This window comes from Zalophus californianus, chromosome 1 (genome assembly GCF_009762305.2).
Source record: "Zalophus californianus isolate mZalCal1 chromosome 1, mZalCal1.pri.v2, whole genome shotgun sequence".
In the NCBI taxonomy this organism is placed as follows: Eukaryota; Metazoa; Chordata; class Mammalia; order Carnivora; family Otariidae; genus Zalophus; species Zalophus californianus.
In genome coordinates this window covers 135,023,897-135,048,407 of record NC_045595.1, presented here as the reverse complement: position 1 = coordinate 135,048,407, position 24,511 = coordinate 135,023,897, and the positions used below count along the sequence as shown (strand labels likewise).

Here is a 24,511-nt window from a genome sequence, read left to right as displayed (position 1 = left end):
AGCCCCAGCAGGCTAGGCTGTTCCCCCATGATGGCGAGTCGTCAGTAGCTACTTGGGTTTCTCCTCGGGCCCTGCCAGGCAAAAGCGACCTCTGTACCCCCACGCCCATCTTCCAGGAGCGGCCTCGCCGGCACCTAGACATCTCTTCCCTCGGGCCTCACCCCTTCACTTTTCCTCCCCACCTCCACCCGGGTACACCCCCCCAGGCCGGGTTATTCCAGGTGCGACTTCCTAGGGGAGTCGCGGAGAAGAAAAGGAGGAGGGAAGACAATGAGACCGAAGTTCTCAGTTCCGAGCATCACCTCCTCACCCCCGCCTTCTGGGCCTAGCGTCCCCCTCCGAGTCCCCCCAGCTTTGCTCCTCACCCTCGACAGAGCAGAGGGGCCTTGCCAGGCCCGTCTGAGCCGCTGACCCCCCTCCGGAGAAGCAAGAGAGGGCGCCACTCCTGAGAGACTGAGCCCAGAGTCTGATTTAGACGGCTCTGCAGCCCCGGGCCCCAGGCCCTACCGCCCCGGCGTCTCCAGCCCCTCCTGCCCCGGCTCCCCGCGCGCCGCGGGCCGGGCCCGGCCCATCCACGTGCCAGCGGGCCCGCCCCCACTCCGGCACCCCACGCCCCTCTCAGTCCCAGGCCTTCGCGCAGAGGGGGCGCCAGCTAGCACGTTCCAAGCGCCCCCTGCCGCCTCCCCGGAGCCTGGGCGGCGGCCCCAGCGCAGCCCCCCGCCCGGCTGGGTCGGCCCCCGTGGATGGGCGGGCGGGCGGAGCGGCAAGGAGGGCACCGCCCTCGGCCCGCCCGCCGAGGAGGGGACGCGAGCGGGAGGCTGAGCCAGCAGCGCCTGCCCGGGGCCCGCCGCACTCTGTACTCGGCCGCCCGGGCGGCAGGGACGGGACGGTTGCCCGCGCCGGCTCTGTGGGCCGGGAACGGAGTCCGGGCCCGGGCCCGAGCCGCAGCGGGAGGCCAAGAGGGCTGTAGGCAGAGATGGCGGCCGCGGGGGCCGCGGCGGCCGCGGAAGGGATGGAGCCGCGGGCGCTGCAGTACGAGCAGACCCTGGTAAGCCCGAGACGAGCCCTCAGGAGTGCGCTCCCGGACCGCTGCTCCGGGTTACCCTTGGAAGCGCGAGGCCCGGGGGCTTACCCTAAGCCCGCCCTCGCCTTCTGAGCTGGGGAAACTGAGGCTCGAGGGCCTGAGAGGCTGGAGGGCTAAAGGGTGGAAAGCTGCATGCAGCTGAGGCGGGGGGGGGGGGGGGGGCTGCAGAGGACAAGGACTTCAGGTGCTTATCCCAGGTGTCCTTCCCTTTACCACCCCTACGTACACACGTTTTCTTTGCTCCTCTCCCTCACCACCTGGGCTGAGGTCTCAGCACCCCACTACCCCTCCCCAGCACCACTCACACCCTTGAACTTTTTCTCTTTTCCCTCCCATTTCCACCATCCTAGACATTCCCTCTGCCCCCACTAAGTGCGTGGCACTGCGCTGGAAGTAGAAACAAGAGTGTGTAGAAAGATGTTCAGACCCAAACCCAGCCCCAGCCCTTCCACGGCGGGGGGTTGCTGGCAACCCAGCATTGGCAGGAACCGCTCCGGATTCTCTGGGGGAAGAGGTGGCCTGTCACCCCAGCTTTAGGGAGGATGTGTCAAGCAGGAATGGGTGTGGGAATTGGGACCTTTGTCCATGTTGACTCTGGGTATCCAGCCCCCACCCACCTCAGGGGTGTCCCTTAACCTCATTAGAAGCAGGGGTCCTGGGGCTGTGAGCTGACTCATGGCCACCATTGTAACTTAGTGTTTAAGAAGCCTTTTTTTTTTTTTTTTTTGCCCCTTCTTGTGGCACCGGGCAGAGGACCCAAACTCGAGGGAAGGGAGTGGGCCCTGTGGCTCCTTTTCACCAGCTTGGGTTGGAATTTGCCCAGGAAGGAGGCAGGAAGGGAATGTCTCCAGGAGGAGGGGTCCTGGGCTGTAGCTGGGGCTGGGAGGTGCCCGTTATGAGAGAGAGACTGGATGAAACAGGATGACAGGGAGAGGTGGCAAGGGCGGGGGTGGAAAAGGGAGAGGGGCAGGCCTTGGCGTAGTGGTGCTGCACTGGCTGAGAATGGGGCTTCGGTCAAGGAAGCCAGGCACCTGACCTCTGAAATGGTGTCTCTCTGTTGCACCAGCCACATCTCCACCTCCTCCGCCTGGTCTCTATCTCTGGAATGAATCCTCAGGGTCACGCTCTCTCCCCAACACCCTCTGCTCCAGCCTCCCCCCCCCCTTCTCCTTCTAATCCCTTTGTCTTTCTCTCACACACTCACCTCCCCCTCCTGCACTGTGTCCGCCTCTTTGTACTCTACTTCTTTCTCTCTTTTCCTCCTTCCTTCTTCCCCTCTCCTCTCCTCCTTTCTCTTCTCTGCCCCTTCCTCTGGCCGCTCCTTTCCCTTTTCTCCTCTCTCTGCCTCCCTCTCCTCCCTTTCCTCCCTATCACTCTCTCTCTCTCTCTGTCTCTGTCTCTGTCTCTGTCTCTATCTTTCCCTCCCCCCCACCAACCCTAGCCCCAACAGGAGCCCTTTGTGTCCCGAAGCTCTGCGGGTGGCAGCCGGAATCCACTCCTCTCCCCACCCCCCCCACACGCCCAGCTTGGCCCGTCTAGCTGAGGCTCAGCGATTCTCCCGTCCCAGCACCCCAACATCCCCAGTCATAGCGCAGCCATCGGCTACCGCCGACCCCCGACCCACCACTGGACTCAGGCAGCTCCAGAGTGGGGCTGAGGCCCCCCAGCACTCTCCGCCCACCCAGAGACTTCCCACTCCCAGCTGGGCTGGCAGTAGGGGCGGAGAACGGGGACAAGGGGATTAAGGTGGGTGGGAAGGGTGCAGCTGAGTGGGTCACAGGCTAGAGGCCCAGCAGGAACGTGATAAGGATTGAGGCCCCGCCTGCTCCTAGGCCCAACTCAGCTGCCCCCAGCTCCCTGAGGCCCTCATTGTTGTTCCCCTTCCGTCCTTGACCATCCCTTATTCTCTGCCTTTCCCTCCTCCCACTTGCAGCCTGCCTTAGGTTTTTCCATCTTTTCCTCCCCTGGGGCCCTCCCTCCCACCCCTCCTCCACGCTCCCAAGCAGGCTGGTAAGAAGAGGACCAATTATTCTGCCACCCCCGGCACTATGCCCTGTACCTTGGCTGTCCCCATCACTCTGGCCAGGACAGCCCCCACAGTCTGCAGTGGGCCTTGTTTCCACACCCCAAGCCAAAGTGGGAACTGGGGGTTCAGGAGAGGGCCCATCATGTGAAGGCTGGGAGAAGGGGGGTGGACGCAGTGGTCCCCCGCTCAGCTCACATCTGCTAATGCCCCCATCTTCCCTCTTGGGCAGATGTATGGCCGGTATACTCAGGACCTTGGGGCCTTTGCCAAAGAGGAAGCTGCTCGGATTCGCCTGGGAGGGCCTGAGACCTGGAGGGGTCCTCCTTCTCCTCGGCCTCCCCCAGAGCTCCTGGAATACGGACAGAGCCGTTGCGCCCGATGCCGCAGTGAGACCTGGGTTGGGGCAGGAGACGTGGCTGTGCATTGTGCAGTGCTGTGCTGAGGGGGCTGGGGGCCGTAGAGCTACCCGCTGGGAGGTGGGAGGTTGGGGGTGGGGACGGAGGTAGGAGCACTTTGGTGCTAGCCTGCCGGTTCTTCCCTTCCCCGCTCGCAGTCTGTTCCGTGCGCTGCCATAAGTTCCTAGTGTCCAGGGTTGGTGAAGACTGGATCTTCCTGGTCCTGCTGGGGCTCCTCATGGCTCTGGTTAGCTGGGCCATGGACTATGCCATCGCTGCCTGTCTGCAGGGTAAGGACAAGGGCTGGCAAGGGGAAGGCTGGGAGGAACGAACCTGCTTCCTCCATGCCACACTTGTCCAAGTGGCTTGGCTACTTGGTCCCTGACCACGTTCCCCAGCCAGCCTGACTGCCCCCTCTTCAGGCATAACCACTGCCCCTCCCATAGGCCACAGGTTCTTGCCTCCCCTCTCCAACCGACCCTTTTACCCGTTGTGATCTTTGTCCCAAAGAATGTCCTCTAGGGCCCCCTCGCTCCGCCTTGTGCCCAGGCTCTCTGCAATCGATATTCCCCGGGACAGCTTGTCATATCATTATGTCCCAGTGGCTAGGTGGGGACTGGGTGTGTGCATCTGGGGTCCAGCAGCTCGTCTTCTCCCCGCAGCTCAACAGTGGATGTCCCGGGGCTTGAACACCAGCCTCCTGCTGCAGTACCTGGCCTGGGTCACCTACCCCATCGTCCTCATCACTTTCTCAGCTGGATTCACACAGATCCTTGCTCCTCAGGCTGTCGGTACAATAAGAGAGAAGGGGAGGGCAGAGAGGGGAACCTCGTGAAATGGGCACATCAAATGACTCTCGTGGGACCATAACCCCTCCAGGGTCCGGCATCCCTGAGATGAAGACCATCTTGCGCGGGGTAGTGCTGAAGGAATACCTCACCCTGAAGACCTTTGTAGCCAAGGTCATTGGGCTGACCTGTGCCCTGGGCAGCGGGATGCCCCTTGGCAAAGAGGTAACTCCGGGTTGGGGCAGGAAGGAGTCCCTCCCAGGGGAGAAAGAAGACAGGCCAAGGTCAGGGTGTGGCCCTTACCCACTCACCACTTGTCCCCACCCCACCCCCACCCCCCAGGGCCCTTTCGTGCATATCGCCAGCATGTGTGCTGCCCTACTCAGCAAGTTCCTCTCCCTCTTTGGGGGCATCTACGAGGTGAGGGGGAGCCCTGGGAGAAGGCAGAGGGGCGGGGCGGCCTGCTGGCCGTGCTGACAGCCCGTTTCCACCTCCACGGCTCTTGCCAGAACGAATCCCGGAACACAGAGATGCTGGCCGCTGCCTGCGCCGTGGGAGTGGGCTGCTGCTTCGCGGCACCTATCGGAGGTAGGCAGTCGCCGAGCCCCGCCGCCCTGCCCGTGGCCTCCCGCCCTCTGCCCCTCTCAACTGGGCCCGGGCCTCAGGCGGCACTCTTGCCCCCGCACAGGCGTCCTGTTCAGCATTGAGGTCACCTCTACCTTCTTTGCTGTGCGAAACTACTGGCGGGGCTTCTTTGCTGCCACCTTCAGCGCCTTCATCTTCCGGGTCCTGGCAGTCTGGAACCGTGATGAAGGTGGGGGGCGGTGGGGGCTGGGGGGTGAGGGGAGCCCCTGGGATGGCCCGGGTGGGGGCCCGCAGCACTGCCCCTGCCTCGGCCTGGTCCTCTGCTTGCCTTTCAGAGACCATCACGGCTCTCTTCAAAACCCGCTTCCGGCTTGACTTCCCCTTTGACCTCCAGGAGCTACCTGCCTTTGCTGTCATCGGGTGAGGAGCTCAGGGAGCCGGGGTGCATCAGGGACCAGGAGGTGAAAGAGGGAAGACCCCCCCCTTTGACTCTGCTGCTTCTCCCCTCTCCAGTATTGCTAGTGGCTTTGGGGGAGCACTCTTTGTCTACCTGAACAGGAAGATTGTGCAGGTGATGCGGAAGCAGAAAACCATCAACCGCTTCCTCATGAAGAAGTGAGTTGGATCTGGCGTCTCCTCCCTAGGCCTCTCTGGGTCGTGCAAGGGTGGGAGGGCCAGTGACAGGTGAGATGGCAAATAGTAGTTAAAGGTGCCAGTGAAAGGCAGCACTTCGTTGAGAACATCAGCCAATGGTGTTTTCCAGGATGATTGAACATTTTGGCTTTTATATGGATTACCTCAGAATTGGCACTTCTGAATTTTTAGTCAAGGCATCTTAGTTCAAAGAGGAAAACTTCCATGGAGCGCCCGGCCGGCTCAGTCGGTAGAGCACGCAACTCTTGATCCCGGGGTTGTAAGTTGGAGCCTTACATTGAGTGTAGAGACTACTTAAAAATAAAATTTTAAAATATATATATTTTAAAAAAAGACTAAGCCTTCCTTAGGCTCTTGGCCTGGCTGGATGGCAGCACTCCCTGGAGAGTGTTTGAGCCTTAACTTCCCCCTGTTGAAGCCATGGAGACGGGTGAGATTTTTTTTTTTTTTTATCTCCAGAGCATAGCTTTTCTCATTTGTGACCTTGAGGATTAGGAGTGGGGAGGCCTGAGATGTGACTTCTGTTGGGACTGACTCCTTCAGAGAAAAGGCAGCCCACTGAACCTGCTCCCTCTGGCACCTTTGGTCAACTTCTTGAGTGGCCCCAGCTTTCCCCAACACTCACCTTCACTCTAAGTCACCACAGAGAAACAGAGAGAGGCGAAAACTTCTCCACACTCACACAATGCGCCCTTCAGCTGGGGCTTCTGAGAGCGTGGGGAGGAGTCACAGCTCAGAGGTGTCTGAGAGAGGGTTGGGGGGTGGGGGGTGGACCTTCTGCTACCTACCTGGCGAGTCACGAGCTGACAGAAAGGCATTTGGGCTTATAATAACCCCAGATGGCCATCACCCTTGGGGCCATCACATCATGAACAGCAAAGGGGACCTTCTGTCACAACTGTGTGCTTTTATGTAAGGGCCAAGACTACTGTGATCTCAGCCCTGAGGTATGTGAGGGCACCCAGCCTATCACCAGTCTGTAGTAGGTACACCACCCATGTTTGATGCTATAAAACCTACATCTCTAGACGCCTGCTCTTCCCGGCTCTGGTGACCCTGCTCATCTCCACTCTGACCTTCCCCCCTGGTTTTGGACAGTTCATGGCCGGACAGGTAAATCCAGGCAGAACGGACACTCGTGCTCTCCCTTGGGGTACATCCCTTCTAAAGCCAACAGCCTTTGCTCCCCCGTGGGCCCCTTCTCTCCATCCTGGCTGTTCCCCAGCCTGAGGCACACCTGTCCACCTATAGCTCTCACAGAAAGAAACTCTGGTCACCCTGTTTGACAACCGGACATGGGTCCGCCAGGGCCTGGTGGAGGACCTGGAGCCGCCAGGAACCTCACAGGCCTGGAGCCCACCACGTGCCAACGTCTTCCTCACCTTGGTCATCTTCATTCTCATGAAGGTAGGGCTCCTTACGTGTGTATATATAGCTAACGCTGACCTGGGCTTACAAGGTGCCGGACACTGTTCTAAGCACTTTCCAACTTTCCATATAGTAATTCCTCTTAAGCCTCACAACAATGCTATGAGAAAGGGCACCTGAGTGGCTCAGTTGGTTAAGCGACTGCCTTCGGCTCAGGTCATGATCCTGGAGTCCCGGGATCGAGTCCCGCATCAGACTCCCCGCTCAGTGGGGAGTCTGCTTCTCCCTCGGACCCTCCCCCCTCTCATACTCTCTCTATCTCATTCTCTCTCTCAAATAAATAAATAAAATCTTAGGGCGCCTGGGTGGCTCAGTTGGTTAAGCGACTGCCTTCAGCTCAGGTCATGATCCTGGAGTCCCGGGATCAAGTCCCGCATCGGGCTCCCTGCTCAGCAGGGAGTCTGCTTCTCCCTCTGACCCTCTTCTCTCTCGTGCTCTCTGTCTCTCATTCTCTCTCTCAAATAAATAAATAAAATCTTTAAAATAAATAAATAAATAAATAAATAAAATCTTAAAAAAAATTAAAAAAACAAAACAAAACAATGCTATGAGAAAGGTACCGTCAGGAGCCCTGTCCTAAAGATGGGAAGTTGAGGCCCAAAGCGGTTACATAACTGGCCCAGAGCGAGACGGCAGAGTGAGATTTAAACCCAGGCCATCTGGTTCTGGAGCCCTCGTCCTTCCTTCGCTTCTGGGGGATTCTGGGATAGCTGGGAGTTTGTGCCCGATAAGCAAGGTAGGCTCCTCAGGGTGGAGCTGGGGGCTGCGTGGGGCCTGAGGGTGCCTCTACCCATTTGAACTGCCTCCTGCCCACAGTTCTGGATGTCTGCACTGGCCACCACCATCCCAGTGCCCTGCGGGGCCTTCATGCCAGTCTTTGTCATTGGTGAGTCCTCGGCTGCCTGCTCTCCTAGCCTGCACCCTTCCCACCCGCTGGCCGTCCCCTCTCTGCCTGGGAGCGGGTTTTGGTCCAGCCCCAACCCCCACCCCCCTGACTGTCCCCTGTACTGAGTGACCCACTGACCCTCTCTCTTCCTAGTGCCCCCCGCCCTCCCCCTCCACTACCTGTTTCTCTTCCCACCCCCTCCCTGAAGGAGCAGCATTTGGGCGGCTGGTGGGCGAAAGCATGGCTGCCTGGTTCCCAGACGGGATTCACACTGACAGCAGCACCTACCGGATCGTGCCCGGAGGCTATGCAGTGGTGGGTGAGTGCCCCAGGTCCCCCTCTCTCGGAAGACCCCCCCACCCCCAGGCCGGCCACCATGTCTGAGGTTCTGGTGCCCCCTGCTGGCAGGAACCAGGCTTCCCTCAGATGCAGAAGCCAGTCTCCAGGTCTGTACTGGGCGGCCCTGAGGGCCCCCAGAGGACCATCTCTGGGCGGGGAGGGTCATCTGGGGCCTGGGCACCCTGAGGAAACTGAGGGTGGCTATCTCCAGGGGCCGCTGCACTGGCAGGAGCAGTGACACACACAGTGTCCACGGCCGTGATTGTGTTCGAGCTCACGGGCCAGATCGCCCACATCCTACCCGTCATGATCGCCGTCATCCTGGCCAACGCCGTTGCCCAGAGCCTACAGCCCTCACTCTATGACAGCATCATCCGGATCAAGAAACTGCCCTATTTGCCTGAGCTGGGCTGGGGCCGCCACCAGTATGGAGGGCTGGGCGACAAGGGGGGTGCGGGTGAGGGTCAGAAGGACCCCTCAGACCCACCTCCAGCAAGGTCCTCAGACAGTGAAGCTAGAAGACCAGCCACCCTGCTCCCTCCTGGTCAGAGCTGCCCCGTCCACATGCTGGGGGAGCCATGGCTGGCCCCACCTGATCAGACTCCTTGGCTCTTAACCCTCATGCCCACAGGCTAGGGCCTTCTTTATGGCCCTGGGATGTAGTGCTCTGGGCTACCCTCCCCATCCGGACCACAAACCAAGTGCCTCCTGTCTCTGCCCTCAGGCAGTACCGGATGCGAGTAGAGGACATCATGGTACGGGATGTTCCCCACGTGGCCCTCAGCTGCACCTTCCGGGACCTTCGGCTGGCACTGCACAGAACCAAGGGCCGCATGTTGGCCCTAGTAGAGTCCCCTGGTAAGACCAGGAGGGGACCCCAGTGCTAGGGGCATCTCCCAGGGTTGCCACTCAGGAAGGGGGAGGGCCCAAGGAGCTCAGAACCAGTCTCCTTGGTTCCAAAGGGAGCAGGCCAGCATTTGCCAGCCAGGAGTTCCCGCTGGTGTGTGGCCTACGTCCGAGGCCACACTCTGGGTGTGAAAGAAGGCCAGGGGGTGGGTCGGAGGACCTCACCCCCAGCTCCTGAGTCCTCCCACCTGCTCTGTCCAGAGTCCATGATCCTCCTGGGCTCCATTGAGCGCTCACAGGTGGTGGCATTGCTGGGAGCCCAGCTGAGCCCAGGCCGCCGGCAGCAGTACATGCAAGAGCGTCGAGCTGCCCAGGCCTCTCCACCATCTGATCAGGAGAGCCCCCCTAGCCCTGAGACCTCCGTCCGATTCCAGGTGAGGAGGAAACCCCACAGCCACACAAACTTCCTAAATGTCATGTAGACTGATTGGGAGGGCGACACAGAGGCAATCTGGGGCCATAGCCTCACCAGCCCCTTCCTTGCCCATGCAGGTGAACACGGAGGACTCAGGTTTCCCTGCAGCCCGGGGAGAGACTCACAAGCCCCTGAAGCCTGCTCTCAAGAGGGGGCCCAGCAACACCATGAGCCTCGGGGAAAGTCCCACAGGTGAGCCTGTCTCCCACTAACAGAGCCAGAACCCAGCCCTTGAGATTTTGCTTGAGCATATCCCAGGTAAGAGGCTGCCCAGATGGGCCAGGGGTAGAACCAGGATACCTCTCCTCTCGCCCTCCTCACCTCTGCTGGTCCTCTCCCTCAAAGATGACATTGCACCCCTCCCCACCCCCCGCCTTGTGTTTGGGAACACAGGGAACATGGAGCAGGCAGGCATCGCCCTCAGGAGCCTCTTCTGTGGCAGTCCACCCCCTGAGGCTGCTTCAGAGGTGAGTAGTTGGGAGTCTCTCTGTCTCTTTCTTTCCAGCTCTCTCTCTCTGACACTGAGACCACCACTCCATTTATCCTGCAAAGCCTGCCTCCATTCTCCCTCCCCTTCTGCCCTCCCAGATGTCAGCTCTGTCCCTGCTGCACGCCCTTCCTCTCAGCTCCACCGCTTACCCTCACCTCCCTCCCTGTAACATCAATTCCTCTTCTTTCTGGCTCTAACAAAGTTGGAGAAGTCGGAATCATATAACAAGCGCAAGCTGAAGCGGGTCCGAATCTCCCTGGCGGTAAGTGCTCCCTTTCTTCCTGCAGCCCAGGAGTACTAACCGGGGAGGGCTGGGGTCTAGCAGCGTCAGCCTCCCCAAGCTGGGGGTGTACACCCACCTCCACCTCCCCCCAGCCACTAGCTGCCAAACTCCCTCCCTCTCTCCTAGAGTGACTCAGATCTGGAAGGCGAGATGACCCCTGAGGAGGTAAGTAGTGTGACTGGACTCTGGACCCTCGTTCTGCCTGGGAGTGTGCAGTCATCATCTTGGCGGCTGTCCCCATGGGAGGGACCGTGGGGTGGGAAAAGGGGCAGGCCAGCTTTCAGGGAGGCGAGTAGCTATTGGCACCTTCCCCTAAATCCTCTTAGTCTCATCCTCTCAGATTCTGGAGTGGGAAGAACAGCAACTGGATGAACCTGTCAACTTCAGTGACTGCAAAATTGACCCCGCCCCCTTCCAGCTGGTGGAACGGACCTCTTTGCACAAGGTAGGGGCCGTGGCCCCTGGTCTGGGGCTGGCCTGGGCTCTCAAGAGCACAGGGTGGGGATCTAGGTCCTCCCACAGTTTGGACGCAGGCCAGTGGGGTAAAACAGGACAGCAGAGGGTGGGCTCTTGGCTGAGATGTTTTTCAGACACACTGCCTCAAAGGATGGGAGGCCAGGAGCCAGGGCCCCTTAGCCTCTTCCTGCCTACCGTGGAGCCAGGCATCATTTTTCCCCTGCTCAGCCTTGCCCCCTGGGAACTCTGGACCAAAGCAGCAACAAAGACAGGGTTTCAGCTGGGTGGAAGCCAGAAGGCCAGGAGAGGGTCAGAGGCAGGCGGGAGACTGCCAGCACCCAACAAGGCTGTTACACCCACGCTGAAAAAAATGGATGAGAAACAAGCAGGACAAGAAAATCTAACAAACAAGCTAACAAACATCCAAGTAGGGGTGGGGACACTGCAGAGAAGAGATAAACAAAGATGAGAAATGCCCAGTGGGGGGCCTGGAATGTCAGACCCCAGAAAGTCTGACTTAATGTAGGCCAAAGGAAAACTGGTAGGGACACGGGACGATAGCTCAGGAGAAGGGCAAACCGGCTTGCAGAAGTGGGGAGAAAACTTGAGTGCAGACAGGTTGGTGGAGGCTGAGGCTGACGCCGGAGGGTGGGGGCTCCCCAGCGTGGAGCAGCAGCATCATCAGGCATCTTCAGGCTTCTAAGGGAATGCAGGCAAACCCGGCAGGGTGCTGGGGTAGAAACCAAGTATTTTAGCTAAATTGTGCACGCCTCCAAGGCACGGGGGCTGCCGGCAGCGGAGGAACACTCCCAAGGTCTGCAGCCCCAGCAGCTAGCTGAGGTGCAAGCTGTGCCGAAGAGCCAGCCTATCTCCGACAAGCAGGGGCTGGGCAGAAAGCACAGGGCACAAAGAAACAGAAAAGCAGAAGGCAATAACAACAACAACAACAAAAAAAAAAGCAAAAGGCAATAAAGGAACTTACAAGCCTTTGGGTAAAGACCTCAGATCAAAGCGACTAGGAAACTACAGTGCAGTTGCAAGAAAAAAATCTATAGGCCTGAGAATACACTGAGTTTTTATTTAAAGCCTTTCTTCCTAAGACCTCTAAAGCTTTTCTATCATCTCACTTAGTCCTCAAATATCCCATAATGATGATGGTGATAAGAATGTTGCCGTTTTTTTAGTGTCTGCTTCTGTGCCAGGAACTTGCCAAGCTCTTCATGTTTAATTTAATCCTCATAACAAGACTGTGAAATAGATATTGTGATATTCCAGTTTTTACAGATGAGGACGTTGAGATTCAGAGAAGTTAAGCAAGTTGCCCAAGGTCACACAGCTAGTAAGCAGCACAGCTGGACTGGAACCCAAGATGGTCTGACCCAAAAGCCTGGGGACTTAACCACTTTAATACCCGGGGAGACTGAGGCAGCGAGGAGGTCCCTTGCCTGAGTCAATAGAGCAGAGTGAGGCCCAGAGCCCAGATTTCCTGGCCCCAATCCCAGGATTCTTTCAGATGGCCACGTTGTTGTCGCTCTCCCTGTCAATCCACTGTTCCCAAGCCCAAGATGTGCAGGCCCTCCAATGGACTCCCCGGTGTCTAATTAAATTAAAATAAAAAAGAACAAAGTGGGTGTTTGTTACAAACTTAAAAATCAGAGGAAGAGAAGAAGCCTTTGAGGAAACGACCAACAAAAGTACAAAGAACTGGAAGCGATAAGAACATAAAAGATTAGAATTCAAAATGTCCTTGCAGGCCTGAGGAAGCAATTAGTAGTAGCCTAATCAAGTTCAGGAGGAGAACATTCAGGAGGAGAGGGAATTCACTGGGAACTATTTAGGAAGCCGCGAGTCTAGAGCTGGCCAGCCATACCAGCTAGATGCCGCATTCATTCTGAGGTCACCCACAGACAAGCAGTGGGGGGAGGCAGGAGAGGCTGGGGTGTCAAAGCTGGGCCAGCCAGGCTTTACCCAAATCCTCAGTCCGCCATGTGTCAGCTAGCTGGGGAGCCTCGGTAAATTTCTTAGCCTCTCTGGGCTTCACTTTCCTTATCGGTAGAATGGGGATCAGTACCCTAGCAGAGGTTTTTCTTTGGATGAAGGACTTGATACAGGATATTTAGAACAGTGCTATTTAGAACTCCTAGTAGGAGTTCTAAAGTTCCATATCTGTGAGGAATGACTCCTACCACTGCTTGTACTGAGAGGCGGACAGTGGGGGACTTTAAAAGGTAGTGTAGCGAGGGAAGGATTGACGTGTGTAAGAAATGGACGTTTTCAGAAAAAAGATGAGTGATTATGTGAGGCTGGAAGCTGGAGGGCCTGGCAGAATCCGAGGCTGAAAAGACCAGCTGGTACAGCTTTGAGAAGGGTCTTGTGGGCCATACTGGGGAGTCTGGGCTCTAACTCAAGTCTGAGAAAGCTCATAGGATGGCAGAGCCAAGTGGGAGGGAAGGGAGACCAAAAACAGACCCCATGAGGATGTTGTGGAGTCAGAGAGGATGGCCAAGATGTTCAAGAAGCAGATCAGCAGCGCTTGGTGACTGCCGGGGACCAGTGGTTTGCAAACCTAAAAGGCACATCGCCTGCCAGAAGCTCATTCTCATTAGGACTGTGGAGAAAAAGAAGAATCCGGGGAATGATTTAGTAGGATACTTGGGAGAAGATAGAGGGATTATTAAACCATAAGAAGACAAAGCTACAGGATTATTAGGCCAAGAAATCTCATAACAAAGATGTGTTTCCCTTTGAAGTCAGATGAGGAAATAAAAGGAAAAGTGCAGCACGCAGGATTGAAGTTGGATATGAGGAAGAACTTGCTAGTAACCACATGACAGTTGTGAGAAAGGTATTGAAGGAACACAGAAAAGCTTACTCTAAAACTGAACTTCTAACTGCTTTTATAAGTATGGTCATGCCTTAGTTGGAGAGTTAGTTAAGTTCTGGAAGTCCTTTAATAAAAAAATTCAGCACCTGTTTAAGAAAATATTTTTAAAGCTTTCAGACGGTTATAATGAGTTTGAGTAACTGGTACTCGAAAAGCTGGGTTATTAATGCCCATTTTGATTCAGACACTAAGCCAAGAGGCTTAAAAGTGAACTCAAAACACAGCGATAAGTGATAGGCCCCAAATTCCAGGAAGGGCCGTGTCAGTAGAGTGTTTTTCAAGACATCTGGCTCAAGAAAATCTACTTAGAACACAAGGGAAGCTGGTTGACAATTTCTGAGCCCTCGGGGATTACATGTAAAAGTTGAGGGGGAGAGCCCAAACCAAGAAAAACATGGGAGCATGTGGATGGCTGTCGCTTCCCTGGACTTCAGGCTCCATCTCAGCAGCACCTGGGATGCTACTTGGGCCCCAGAAGAGCCAAACTGTATGCGAGACATAGAGAGCTTCAGGCCACAACTGACGTGTCGGAGCCCAGGGGAGGGGACACTTTAACTGCCAGCCAGCTGGAGGCAAACGGGAAGCATGTGTCAGCCACTAAAGTGGGGCGAGAGGCACGGAGCCCAGGGCCGATACCCCTAAAGGCTACGGATACCTCCGTGACTGACTGGACATCTGCACAGGGACTGGCGCTAAGTCTCCTCCTCCCACAGTGTGATGAAAAGCTCCTTCTGGAGCTGCAGAGTCATCGCACCACTGAGCCTCATGTTGCCCCTCCCGTAGAATGGGTATCATTCTCAGAACAGGACTGAAATTAGTTGCTAATTTCAGGAAGCCCTAGCCCAGTGCCTGGCCAATCATTAGATGTCACATTTGAACAGCTGTTCTCTCCTCCATCATCCTCCTTTCCAACATGGGACGAAGAATCCTTCCTCTGTTTCTCCATCAACATAAGCAACATAAAGATACCCATTATCAAGTTTCTGAGGCCTGGCTGCTGAAACATTCTCATTATTCTTTTCCCTCCAGTGGCCCTCCCTTCCCCCCCACCATCTATGGCACCCCTCCTGTTCCCCACCCCCCACCTTGTCCTGGGACCCTCTGGCCAGTAACTTATAGAATTGTGCCCTTGCGCATGACTTCCGGTGTTTTCTCCCGACCCCGCAGACTCACACCATCTTCTCGCTACTGGGAGTGGACCATGCTTATGTCACCAGTATTGGCAGACTCATTGGGATCGTCACTCTAAAGGAGGTGAGATGATAAATGGCCATCAAACCATTTCTGCTTCGAAAAAGGCATGCAGGCTTTGTGTCCAGCCCACCTGAGGGTGGAGTCTGAGCAGGGAGCACAGAGTGCACACATCCGACCCTCTCCCCTCTCCAGCTCCGGAAGGCCATCGAGGGCTCCGTCACAGCACAGGGCGTCAAAGTCCGGCCGCCCCTCGCCAGCTTCCGTGACAGTGCCACCAGCAGCAGTGACACGGAGACCACGGAGGTGCATGCACTCTGGGGGCCCCGCTCCCATCATGGTCTCCCACGGGAGGGGAGCCCTTCTGACAGCGATGACAAGTGCCAGTGAACCCAATGAGTGGCCTAGGATGGCAGTGGCAGTGGCCGTGGCAGTTGGCCAATCCTGAAGCTCTCCTATTCCTTCTGCCTTGGGAAAGGAGGTGGCTACACTAAAGGCTGGAGCCCTAGCCTCCCTTCCAGGCCTGGGGTGGTGCCAAGCTCCTCCTGGTTCGTCCTACCTGGAATCTGACCGAGTGCCTACCTGCAGCAAGTATTCCATGGGCAGGAAGATCAGCATCCCCCCTGGCAGGATAGGGGTGGAGTCACTTGACCCCTGCTCCCCCTCTGAGGGGAAAAGGGGTAGAACTAAGATGGGTTTATACTGGAACCTCCTCCAATGACCAGATGTATATAGAGATTTACAAAGATTTTTATATTAATTTAATAAAACAAATTCTTAAATAGAACAAAATAAACACCTAATGAGCCACTTATATATAGAACGCCTGTGCCCATCAGCTCTTGTTCTTACCTTGGGCCCTCTTACCTGCCAAAGCCTACAAGGCTCCGAATTCTGCAGCCACCCACATCCCCCGCACCCACCAAACCCAGAGCTCACTGTCTGTGGAATACGGGATCTACAGAGGCCTCCGCTGCTTAGTTAGCAAAATCCTAGCTAGGGCACAGGCCCTCAGTACTGTAGCTTTGGCCTTTTGTTCAGCCAAGAAAGGCACTACTCTCTTCCCTCCCCAAGGAGAGACACTCCCACACGACCAACCGTCGCTCGTTGGCACCATTTCTGCCGGGCTCAGGCATCAGTAGACAACTGCCCAGCCACCCGTATGGCCCCCTTGCGACCCTCTCCGGGAGAACAGCAAAGTCACAGCTCCGAAGCCACCAGAGCCACCCACCCCTTCTGCCAGCTCGGCTCTAAGGAGAACTTGGTGAATGGGGGCAGCCAGGCAGGCTGGGAGCCGCTGGGACCCTGCCCACACATCGTACAAGGGGCCAGGAAAAGGGTGGAGGGTACATGCTTTCATCAATCCAATGCCTCCCAGAGAACATCCGACTGAAAGAACAGACCAAAACCCCTCTTTCTTTAGGAAAAAGAAGAAGATTTAGAGGTGATGGAGAGGCGAAGCACAGCACGAGCCCAGCTGGGTGAGGGGCCCTTGGGGGATGGCTCAATCCTAGGCTCCAGGAGGGTAAGAGCCAGCCCGTCCTGGGGTAGGGGTGATTCTATCGAGCACTGCACATGGACTCAAGAGGTGGAGAGAAGCAGAGAAGAGAGAGGCATGGGGAAGGGGCGGGGGGGAGGGGCGGGCTCCCTCCCGTTCCACCCCACACGGCCCAATCACAACCACCCCCTTAGGGGTTCACATCATCCAAGGAGGAAATGTGTATGTGGCGTTTTTGATTTAAGAACATGAACATCACTGTCTGCCACAGCTGTAGCCATGCCCCAGGGGCCCCGGGCAACCCCCGGCAAACCCCAGGAGTGGGGGCAGGACATGCGCCCCCAGCCTGGCCCCTGCCTCCTCTCCAAACACTTTCATGCAAAACACACAACAGAGGAGTGAGTGCTCCCAGGAGCCCTCTAGGCTTTGGAGCTCTGCCGGAAGCCTCTTGCCCGCACTTGGGCACAGAGGCTTTGCCCCCAGCAGCAGCCGGGAGACACATGCCACCACCAGGCATGATTTGGGTCACTGTTCCTCCGGCTCTGCCTCGTCCTCGTCTAAGGACACCACCCCTGAAGAAGCCACATCAGAGGCTTGCCGCTGCCGTTCCCAGCTGCCCGGCGGGCAGAGAGGCTGGCAGTCCTTGCAGGTGGCTGGCTCCTCCTCGGCGGGGGAAAGGCAGGACTCCATGAGGGGCGAGCTGTAGAGCGAGTCCTGGGCCTCCAATGGGCCCAGGCTACGGAAGGCACTTTCCCGGCTGGGGGGCAGTGTGGCGAGGAGCAGCTGGTCGCCCAGCAGCTGGGAGGCCAGGCGGGCTGGGGAGCCCAGCAACCCGTCCTCCAGGCTGCAGAGGCTGGAGCACAGGGTCTCTGGGGACACGGTCTGCGAGCAGTCGCTCTCAGGCTCCACAGAGCCCTGGCGCACAGGCCTGGAGAACCGGGGGCCGGTGAAGAGGTCCTGGAGGTGGGGCCCCAGAGGCAGCTGCCCGGCCATCTCTGCAGGGGGAGAGAAAAAGAAGATAGCCCTACCTGCCCCGTTTCAACGGGCCCACCTGGAGGGAGCCACGTTCTCCCCACTCCACCCTCGGCGCCGCTAGCTCTGGGGGGAGAGGGTAGGAGCTCACTAACTTCGCCTCTCAGCACCTCCCGCTTATTGTGGAGGGAGAGTTGGGGAATCTAATAGACCTACTTATGGGGTTGTTGAGAGAACAAAAGAATGCAGCATGCAGTAAGAGAGCAATAAATGCACAGATACCACACACGGTCATGCCACTGGTTCCCTGCACGAGGGGAGCCTGTCCAAGGCAGTGAGTGTGGACTGGAGTTCAGCCCACACTCTGCTCACCAAACAGCGAGGCCTAGCATCGGGCTGCGCCCACCAGAGAAAGAGGTGCTTTTTTCTAATTTGCACAAAGGTTCTACGTGGGATACTAGTGGCCTTGGATAAATGTTAGTTGTTATCATCATACCAGGGGTCAAATCAGGCCTGGAACTCAATCAGACAAGAATGTTTGTGGTTCAGGGCTCCATCTTGGCCTCAGGCATCCAAATCAGTCACCTCTGGACCACAGCAGAGGTCTAACATATTGCCAATCTGCTCTACTGTATTGCCCTTGGAGAATCTGTTAATTAGCTGGACGGGTGGGGGCTGGTGGAGGCAATCTTCAAAGGCAAAGAAGTATGGGGCGGTGGGGTGTTGTGAGGCATGAGCCCAGAAGCTACAGAGAAAGTCAGCCATGTGGTCCAGGAAGAATCGGAAGATGAAAGGAGGGCCGTGCACAGCTGCACAGCCCCGCAGGGTCCCCTCTGCAAGCGCTAGCCCAGAGAAAGGCCCAGAGGCAGGTCTCAGATGGAATTCAAGGAGGCTGAGCCTGAGCCAGCATGGCCCTGTGGGCAGTCCAGGCCCAGCACGCCTTCCTGTTTGCCTGGGGCCCCAGCCCTGGGAGGTGCTATGCTGCCGGCTCATCTGTGCTGCCACAGCTGGCCAGAAGGCTGCCCCGAAAGGGGAAGGCAAGGCACAGCGGACCCCCCCCCCCACCCGCCCCAGAGATGCAGCTGCCCAGAAGGTGTCAGTGAGGTCTCTGGACCACAAGACCCAATGGCACAGACGGGCAGAAAAGGCTCAGCACGTGGGCTAAAGGAACCACTCCATTTGTAGCTGCTGACTGCCCACCCACGAGCGAGAACAGCCCTCTTGGCCCTGGAAGGTCAAGGCACAGCTGGGACAGGATCTGCCCCCACCGTCCCCTTCCGAAGGCTGAGCTCAGAATCACAAGGCCTCTCGGGCAGGCCCATCCCAGCACTGGCATTGCCTACCCCTTACCTGAGTCAGTTCCTCCAGCAAAGTCCTCATCATAAGATTCATCGGTGGAGTCCTCACCATCCACTGAAGACCAGGCCCGGAGCTTGGCTTCTGCAATGGCAAACTGCTCAGCCACTCCTGTCAGGGAGGCCAAAGAATTTATTAGCAGAGAAGGTTCCTTAGCAGGATTCATTAGCTGAAGGACTAAGACTAGGGCTCAGGCTGGAGACAGGAGAGAGAAGAGATGGGGGTGTGGGAAGAGCATCCCAATGACAAACGTGTGGCTGACCCCTTCCTGTCCCCACCTGCCGCAAAGCGAGCCTCTTGTTCACCCTCGCTGAGGTCCGAATAGGAGGAAAAGGCTGATTCCAGGGCAGCAGGCGAGTCGCTTGGCTTGCTCCAGCCCTTCCACTCAATGAGGTGAGCCACTCGGCCCTGTGCCATGGCGGTGGGCTTGGTCACGTGGTCCTTCACCACCTGAGAAATACCTTCAGGTGGGGCAGAAGGAGGAAGCCTGGTGAGGGCACAGGCCAGGGAGGGAAGTGGAAGGCTGGTGGTAGTTAGGGTCCACATGTGCCTTTGGATGGGAGGAGGGAGCTGAGATTCATCTGAGAAGGGGAGGAAGGGGGAGATCCCCGCAAGAGCTCACAGGATACAGCCCCCAAGGGTAAGTGCAAAAGGAAGAAGGAAGGACAAAGTGGCCAGAGGTATGGGAGGGGGGTGCGTACCATGCAGGGAGGATCTGGCCAGCGCAGCAATCTCCTGGATAGTTAGGGCTCTCCGGGACTTGGGCAGCATCGCGACTGTGTCTCCAACATTCACCTTGGGTGACAGCATCAGAGGGTCAGTGCTCCTCTGACAGCAGCATCCCCCTCCATGCCCACAGCCCACCCAAGGTGCCAAGGGGGTACGGGAGCTGGGAAGAGATGCCAGGGCAGCACATATGTGCCAGTGGCTGCTGGGGTATGTAAGACGGAGAGTAAGAAGCCAGGGCCAGCAAGCCGTGTCCTCTCAAGGAGCAGCAGAGATTCAGGCTGACCCGAAGGAACAGAACTGCAGCTACCACCCCCCACCTCCATCTTCCCAGCTCCCAGAGGGGAAGGAGGCAGGCTGGGAAGTCAAGAACCACGGGGTGGGGCCTTTGAGAAGAAAAAAGAGGAAGGGAGAAAGCTACGGCATCAAGGACTTCCTCCAGGTTCCCTCCTCTTTGCCCCTCTCCCCCTCTCAGTCTTCCAGCTGTTTCTACAGCCTACCAGGGTCACACACTCAGCATGACCAAAACCAAACCCAACACCTTTTCCCACATCTGGCCCTGTTTCCTGACTTCCTTACACAGCATCACCCAACCATTTGCCCACTCAGCATGGCTCCAAACCTCAGCATTACCATCAACTGTCCCCTAAGCTTTGCTCATCCTTTCTACCCCCACTGCCACTGCTCTCCCTTCCTCAAGCCCTCAAGACCCCATGTTCAGATTAGCACAGTTGTGGTCCCCCAAGCTCCTTCAATTCATGGAATTTTCTCAGCCTAGAACGTTGTGTAAGTGTTCCTCTCCCTCCTCCCCAGGGCTGGCTGACTCTTTCTCATCTTTTGGTCTTGGCTGAAACATCATTCCCTCAGAAGGCTCTTCCTGGCTGCCCTACCAGTTGTCCAACCTCCCTCTGTAACAAGGCATCATCCTCTATGAACGTACCCTGTGTGTGTAATCATGGTCTACTTCGTGTGTTTCCTTACTGGTCATTGGTCCCCCTCACTGGTCTTTAGCTCTTGGAGGAATTTGGTCTCTTTTGGTCACTGCTGCACGCCAGTGTTTAGCACAGTACCTGGTACAGAGTAACCTTTCTAAATACATCGGCTGAATGAATGAGGCAAAGTATAAATGTAAACAAATAATTTTCCCCAGAGTGTAACTGGTCATATGTCACATGTCCCTATTTAAAATCTTTTCTGGGCTCCTCCACTGCCCAGTGAAGTGCTAGCTTCACAGCCAGGCACTGAGGGGGCCCACTCTGTGAGCCCCCTGCCCCCTTCAGGCCCTGGAATCCACCACCTAGACCCTCTGCCCAGGAAAACCCCACTTCCACCTTCCCTGTCGGCAAACCGCCTTCTTGCCTCCAGGCAAAGGAACCCAGCTCTCCCCTGGGCTAAGAACGCCATCCTTGCCTGACAAAATGCTCTCTACCATCTAAGGCCTGACTCAAGTGTCACCTCCTATTACGTTTTCAGTCCAGTTTTCTCTCTTCTTCAATACCCCCACCCCCACGCCAGCATTGCCCTTGCATCTCTCCTGAGGGATCCCGGGATGGCAGGGCCTGACTCTGATTCACCTGGGATCCTACCTCCACCCTGCACCTGGTTCAGTGTTCCTTGGCAAGCCTGGAAAATGTTTCCCTCAATGAATGAATGAAGTCAGAGGCACATGCCCCCTCCCCGGAATTGCCTAGCTCTCCTGATCAGGTTCCCACCCCTCACAAGAGGGGCTCCAGCTGCTCCCTTGACCTCAGGCCCACCCTCTGCTCCCCCCCCCACCCCCACCTCAGTACCTGGCTTACAGGGGCCCCAGGGTGGCGCCGTTAGCTTCCGGCCAGGCCTGGGGGGAGGAGCACCTGCTGGGTGTTTCCTGGCTTGCTCTCCCTCCCTCCCCTCACTGCCCCCAGCCACTGCCATCCGTGCCGGCGCTCCGCGCAGCTGCGGCCCAAGCCCAGAGAAAAGGTGTGTGTCTCCCTGGCAACCCATCACCATGCAACAGGGTCTCCCGGGATACGGCCTGGGATGCGCTGACGTCAGCGCCCAAGGCGGGAGCAAAGCCCGCCCGCTGGCACGACGCCGAGCAGAGCAGACCGGCGCGGGGGCGGCCTTGGGGCCCCGCTGGCCGGATAGCGCCTCCGCTCGCAGGAAAAGGGAGCCAGAAGCAGGCTGGAAAGGCGGGGGTGGGGGATACAGATCCCCTTCATGTGAATGCGGCCCCCCTTCCCCCTACCAATACCAGGGGCCCAGCACCTCTGGCAAGTCCTGGCTGTCCACGGAGGAAGGGCGGGAGGACCGGCTCCAGCCTCGGAGGGTCCGAGCAGATCCCAAGGAAGATAGAGAGAGGCCCCGAGGAAGTTCGATCCACTCCACAGCCCAAGCGGGGTCCGAGGCCACTGAGGGGTGGGGAAAAGGCTGTTCACCTGGGTTCCCACTTCTGCCAATATCCCCATTTTCACCCGGTGCTGCCATATCATTTCTCCTCACCCCTCCCCCACCCCGCAGAACATCAGCAACCACCTGGTGCTCTCCACAATTCTGAAAACCCCTATTCCACATTCCTGACCTTCAGGCCCCTGGGGCCACTCTGTGGCAGCCCACGGCCCCCCTACCTCCTCTGGATGTATTTTTGCCATCAGAACCCTAGGGATGAAACCTAAACTTTCATAAATTCTCAATCTTGGGTTTCTCAGCCTTACCCATTCCTCTTGCAAAGCACACTGCGTTCTTCCACCACCATCGCCATCCTCCCCCCACCACCACCTTGGACCCTTTACAGGCTTGGTGCCTTCCTTCTCTTGGTTCTTTCCTCTCGCCAGCATCATCTGGTACTCAGCTCTTTACTCTTCTTTTCTAACAAACCCACAATTTTTTCTTACTTTCACCCCAGCCCCCTAAAGCTTTTTTCCTGATGCCCTGTCTGGCCCCAGCCTGGTGGTTCCTGTCTCATCTTGGTTCCCAATATCTAAGCCAGAGTAATTTTCCTTTTGCCACCTGAGCACCCTACTCCTCAGCTTCCCCTCACCTCCCAGATCACAGCTACAGTCCCTGGTCTCACCTCTGCGACTTGTCTGACAAGTCCATCGTCCTCCGGGCCCTTCACGCTGCCACAGAAACATTTTGCCCAGCACAGAAATCATAGGCATGCTGGCTGTGTTGATGCAGAGAACCAAAAGCCCAGAACCGCTCCAGGCTCAGCTCCCAGTTCTATTCTTATTTTGGCTCCGGATGCTGAGCCAGTCCCCTCCCCACTTGGAACCTGTGCCTAGTCACATAAGGAGAACACTCCTTCCTCTTGGCTTTGAGGAGGTGGGAGTACAAGGGGCCCAGCAGAGCTCTCTGGAGCTCAGGAAGCTGAGGCCCATCCCCTAGACAGTGCCAACAGGCAATGTCCATCCCAACTGACCTTTAGCTGGAGCAGCCGTCTCTGTCCCTGAGCCTCAGCCAGCTGGTGGTCCCCAGAAATGCTACCAACCAGAAGGAAGACACAAGGTTACAGGCCATCCCTGGCCCCCAGCTGGTACCTAATCAGGGCTCTCAAAGCCAATCCTAAGGTCAGCCAAACTCTCCCCTGACTACAGGAGGGAATGACTTCCTGAACTCCAAGCCTTAGCAGGGCCAGAGGGACCAGAGCAGCCTGCTGCTTCTCAGCTTCCAAAGTCAGGAGGTTACTTTAGGACTACAAATCCCATAATTCCTCATGGGAACCCAAAGAGAGTACAAATCCCCGCCAGAGTCTTAGCTCCAAAGAATCTCAAGTACCAACCACACTAAGGCCTGTATGACTGACTACCTGCCCTGGAAGCCCAGGACCCATTCCAAACCCAGCCCTCCAACCTGACAAATCCCTGCCTGGCCTTAGGCTTGGAGAAATCCATGACACTTAAGTAGGCTGGCGGACCTCAGATGCATAGGACTGAAGCCAGGCCCCAGCGTGCACCACCATCCATGGGAACCAAGACCCAAGCAGCAGGCATCAGCAGTTGTAAGAAGCCCTAATGGCCTCTCTCTGGGCTCCTCTTTCCCCCCACAAGGTACGATGATTTGTTTTTGTTGGGAGTGGGGTAAGGAACTAAAACAGTTAAGGTGATCAGGTGCTCACAGGTGCCCCAAATGGGGCCTCAGTCCCCTTCATCAACCATCTGACTCTGAAGGGAGGAGTTAAGTTTTAGCCAAAAACTCGGTAGTGGGGTGCTTGACGGGCTTTGCAGGCTACCTCCTTAAGGGGGTTGGAACACAGCTAGGAGAGGCAGGTTCCCAGCATAGGGCCACTCCCAGGGCAGAGGTGAAGAGAGGTGTGGGCCGTGGGGGCGGCGAGTGTGTGGGCGTGGAAGGCCAGTCGCCATGGACACCTTGCCCCTCCCAAGGCTGTGCGCCTCCTGCCCCCTTCAGCGTTGGGAATCCAGGCGGAAAGACCACGAGTCTACCCTGCAAAGCCCAGAAGCAGTCAGGCCGTGGCAGCAAAGCCGAGTCGATTTGGCCCCCTCCCCGCTCCTGCCCTCTCCTTCCTCTTGCCTGGCCCGCCTCCCCGGTGCAGGCTCCTCCCTCTCCCGACACCGGCCCCCTCCTCAAGGCCCCCACCCACCCGTGGCCCGCGCACCGGGCAGCCGCAGGCCAATTCCCCAACCCGTGCCTGGCCTCCACCTCTTACCCTGACCCGCCGGACTCCGAGAGCCGATACAGCCCATGGCCGGGCACCCAGGCACGCTAGCCCGCGCTCGGGGCCCGGGCCATCGCCTGGCAGAGGGTCGGGAAGCGGCCGCCACCGGGGAGGGGAGAGCCCGTGAGAGGGGAGGGGTGGGAGCCGCGCGTCCGCCGCCGCTCCCCGGAGAGGGAACCGGGCCGATGACGTCAGCGCGGGGGCGTGGCCATCTGCGTCACCATCCAGGGCGGGCGGGGCGAAATACGTCACAGCCACGCAGGGGCGACCCGGGGCCGAGTCCGGAAACACCTCGTCCTCTCCTCCCAGGCCCCACTGCGGAGCGACCCTTAAGGGGAAGGGTGGACGGGAACTCACTGGGCCCCCGGATGCCAGGCACGCCGCATGGGGACGGTCAGACTCCTGCATCCAGCCCCCCCCCTTTTTTTTTTAAAACAGATGAGACCTTGAAGCCATAAAGGACTTCTCCGGCTATAAACATCTTGAAACCCAGGG

At 57.5% G+C, this 24,511-nt stretch overlaps 2 protein-coding genes across 9 annotated transcripts; one reads left to right on the top strand and one right to left on the bottom strand.

Moving 5' to 3' along the window:
- The first annotated feature begins 634 nt into the window (after positions 1–634).
- On the top strand, positions 635–15,418 carry CLCN2 (chloride voltage-gated channel 2). 4 transcript variants are annotated; one of them, XM_035722336.1, is made up of 24 exons: positions 635–1,048; positions 3,340–3,496; positions 3,664–3,795; positions 4,168–4,296; positions 4,385–4,518; positions 4,636–4,713; positions 4,803–4,881; positions 4,982–5,107; positions 5,214–5,298; positions 5,392–5,493; positions 6,561–6,645; positions 6,784–6,939; positions 7,777–7,846; positions 8,055–8,165; positions 8,397–8,610; positions 8,910–9,043; positions 9,293–9,465; positions 9,584–9,698; positions 9,900–9,973; positions 10,199–10,258; positions 10,406–10,444; positions 10,606–10,724; positions 14,787–14,873; positions 15,006–15,147. In XM_035722336.1, the coding sequence occupies exons 1-23, from the start codon at positions 977–979 to the stop codon at positions 14,866–14,868; spliced, it is 2,526 nt and encodes an 841-aa protein (XP_035578229.1). In that variant the 5' UTR covers positions 635–976; the 3' UTR covers positions 14,869–14,873; positions 15,006–15,147. The 4 variants fall into 4 exon arrangements, with proteins under 4 accessions (XP_035578229.1, XP_035578228.1, XP_035578227.1 ...); XM_035722334.1 differs by having other exon boundaries at positions 637–1,048; positions 10,620–10,724; positions 15,006–15,418; XM_027584189.1 differs by lacking the exon at positions 635–1,048 and adding an exon at positions 2,454–2,830 and having other exon boundaries at positions 10,620–10,724; positions 15,006–15,418.
- Positions 15,419–15,548: 130 nt separating this feature from the next.
- FAM131A (family with sequence similarity 131 member A) lies at positions 15,549–24,192 on the bottom strand. Of its 5 annotated transcripts, XM_027584197.2 has the most exons (7): positions 24,008–24,160; positions 22,763–22,823; positions 21,610–21,752; positions 19,338–19,431; positions 18,915–19,097; positions 18,631–18,747; positions 15,549–17,303 (listed from the first exon to the last, which is right to left on the bottom strand). In XM_027584197.2, the coding sequence occupies exons 4-7, from the start codon at positions 19,405–19,407 to the stop codon at positions 16,834–16,836; spliced, it is 840 nt and encodes a 279-aa protein (XP_027439998.1). In that variant the 5' UTR covers positions 19,408–19,431; positions 21,610–21,752; positions 22,763–22,823; positions 24,008–24,160; the 3' UTR covers positions 15,549–16,833. The 5 variants fall into 5 exon arrangements, with proteins under 5 accessions (XP_027439998.1, XP_027439997.1, XP_027439996.1 ...); XM_027584196.2 differs by lacking the exon at positions 22,763–22,823 and having other exon boundaries at positions 24,008–24,192; XM_027584195.2 differs by lacking the exons at positions 22,763–22,823; positions 24,008–24,160 and adding an exon at positions 22,415–22,725.
- Between the last annotated feature and the right edge of the window lie 319 nt (positions 24,193–24,511).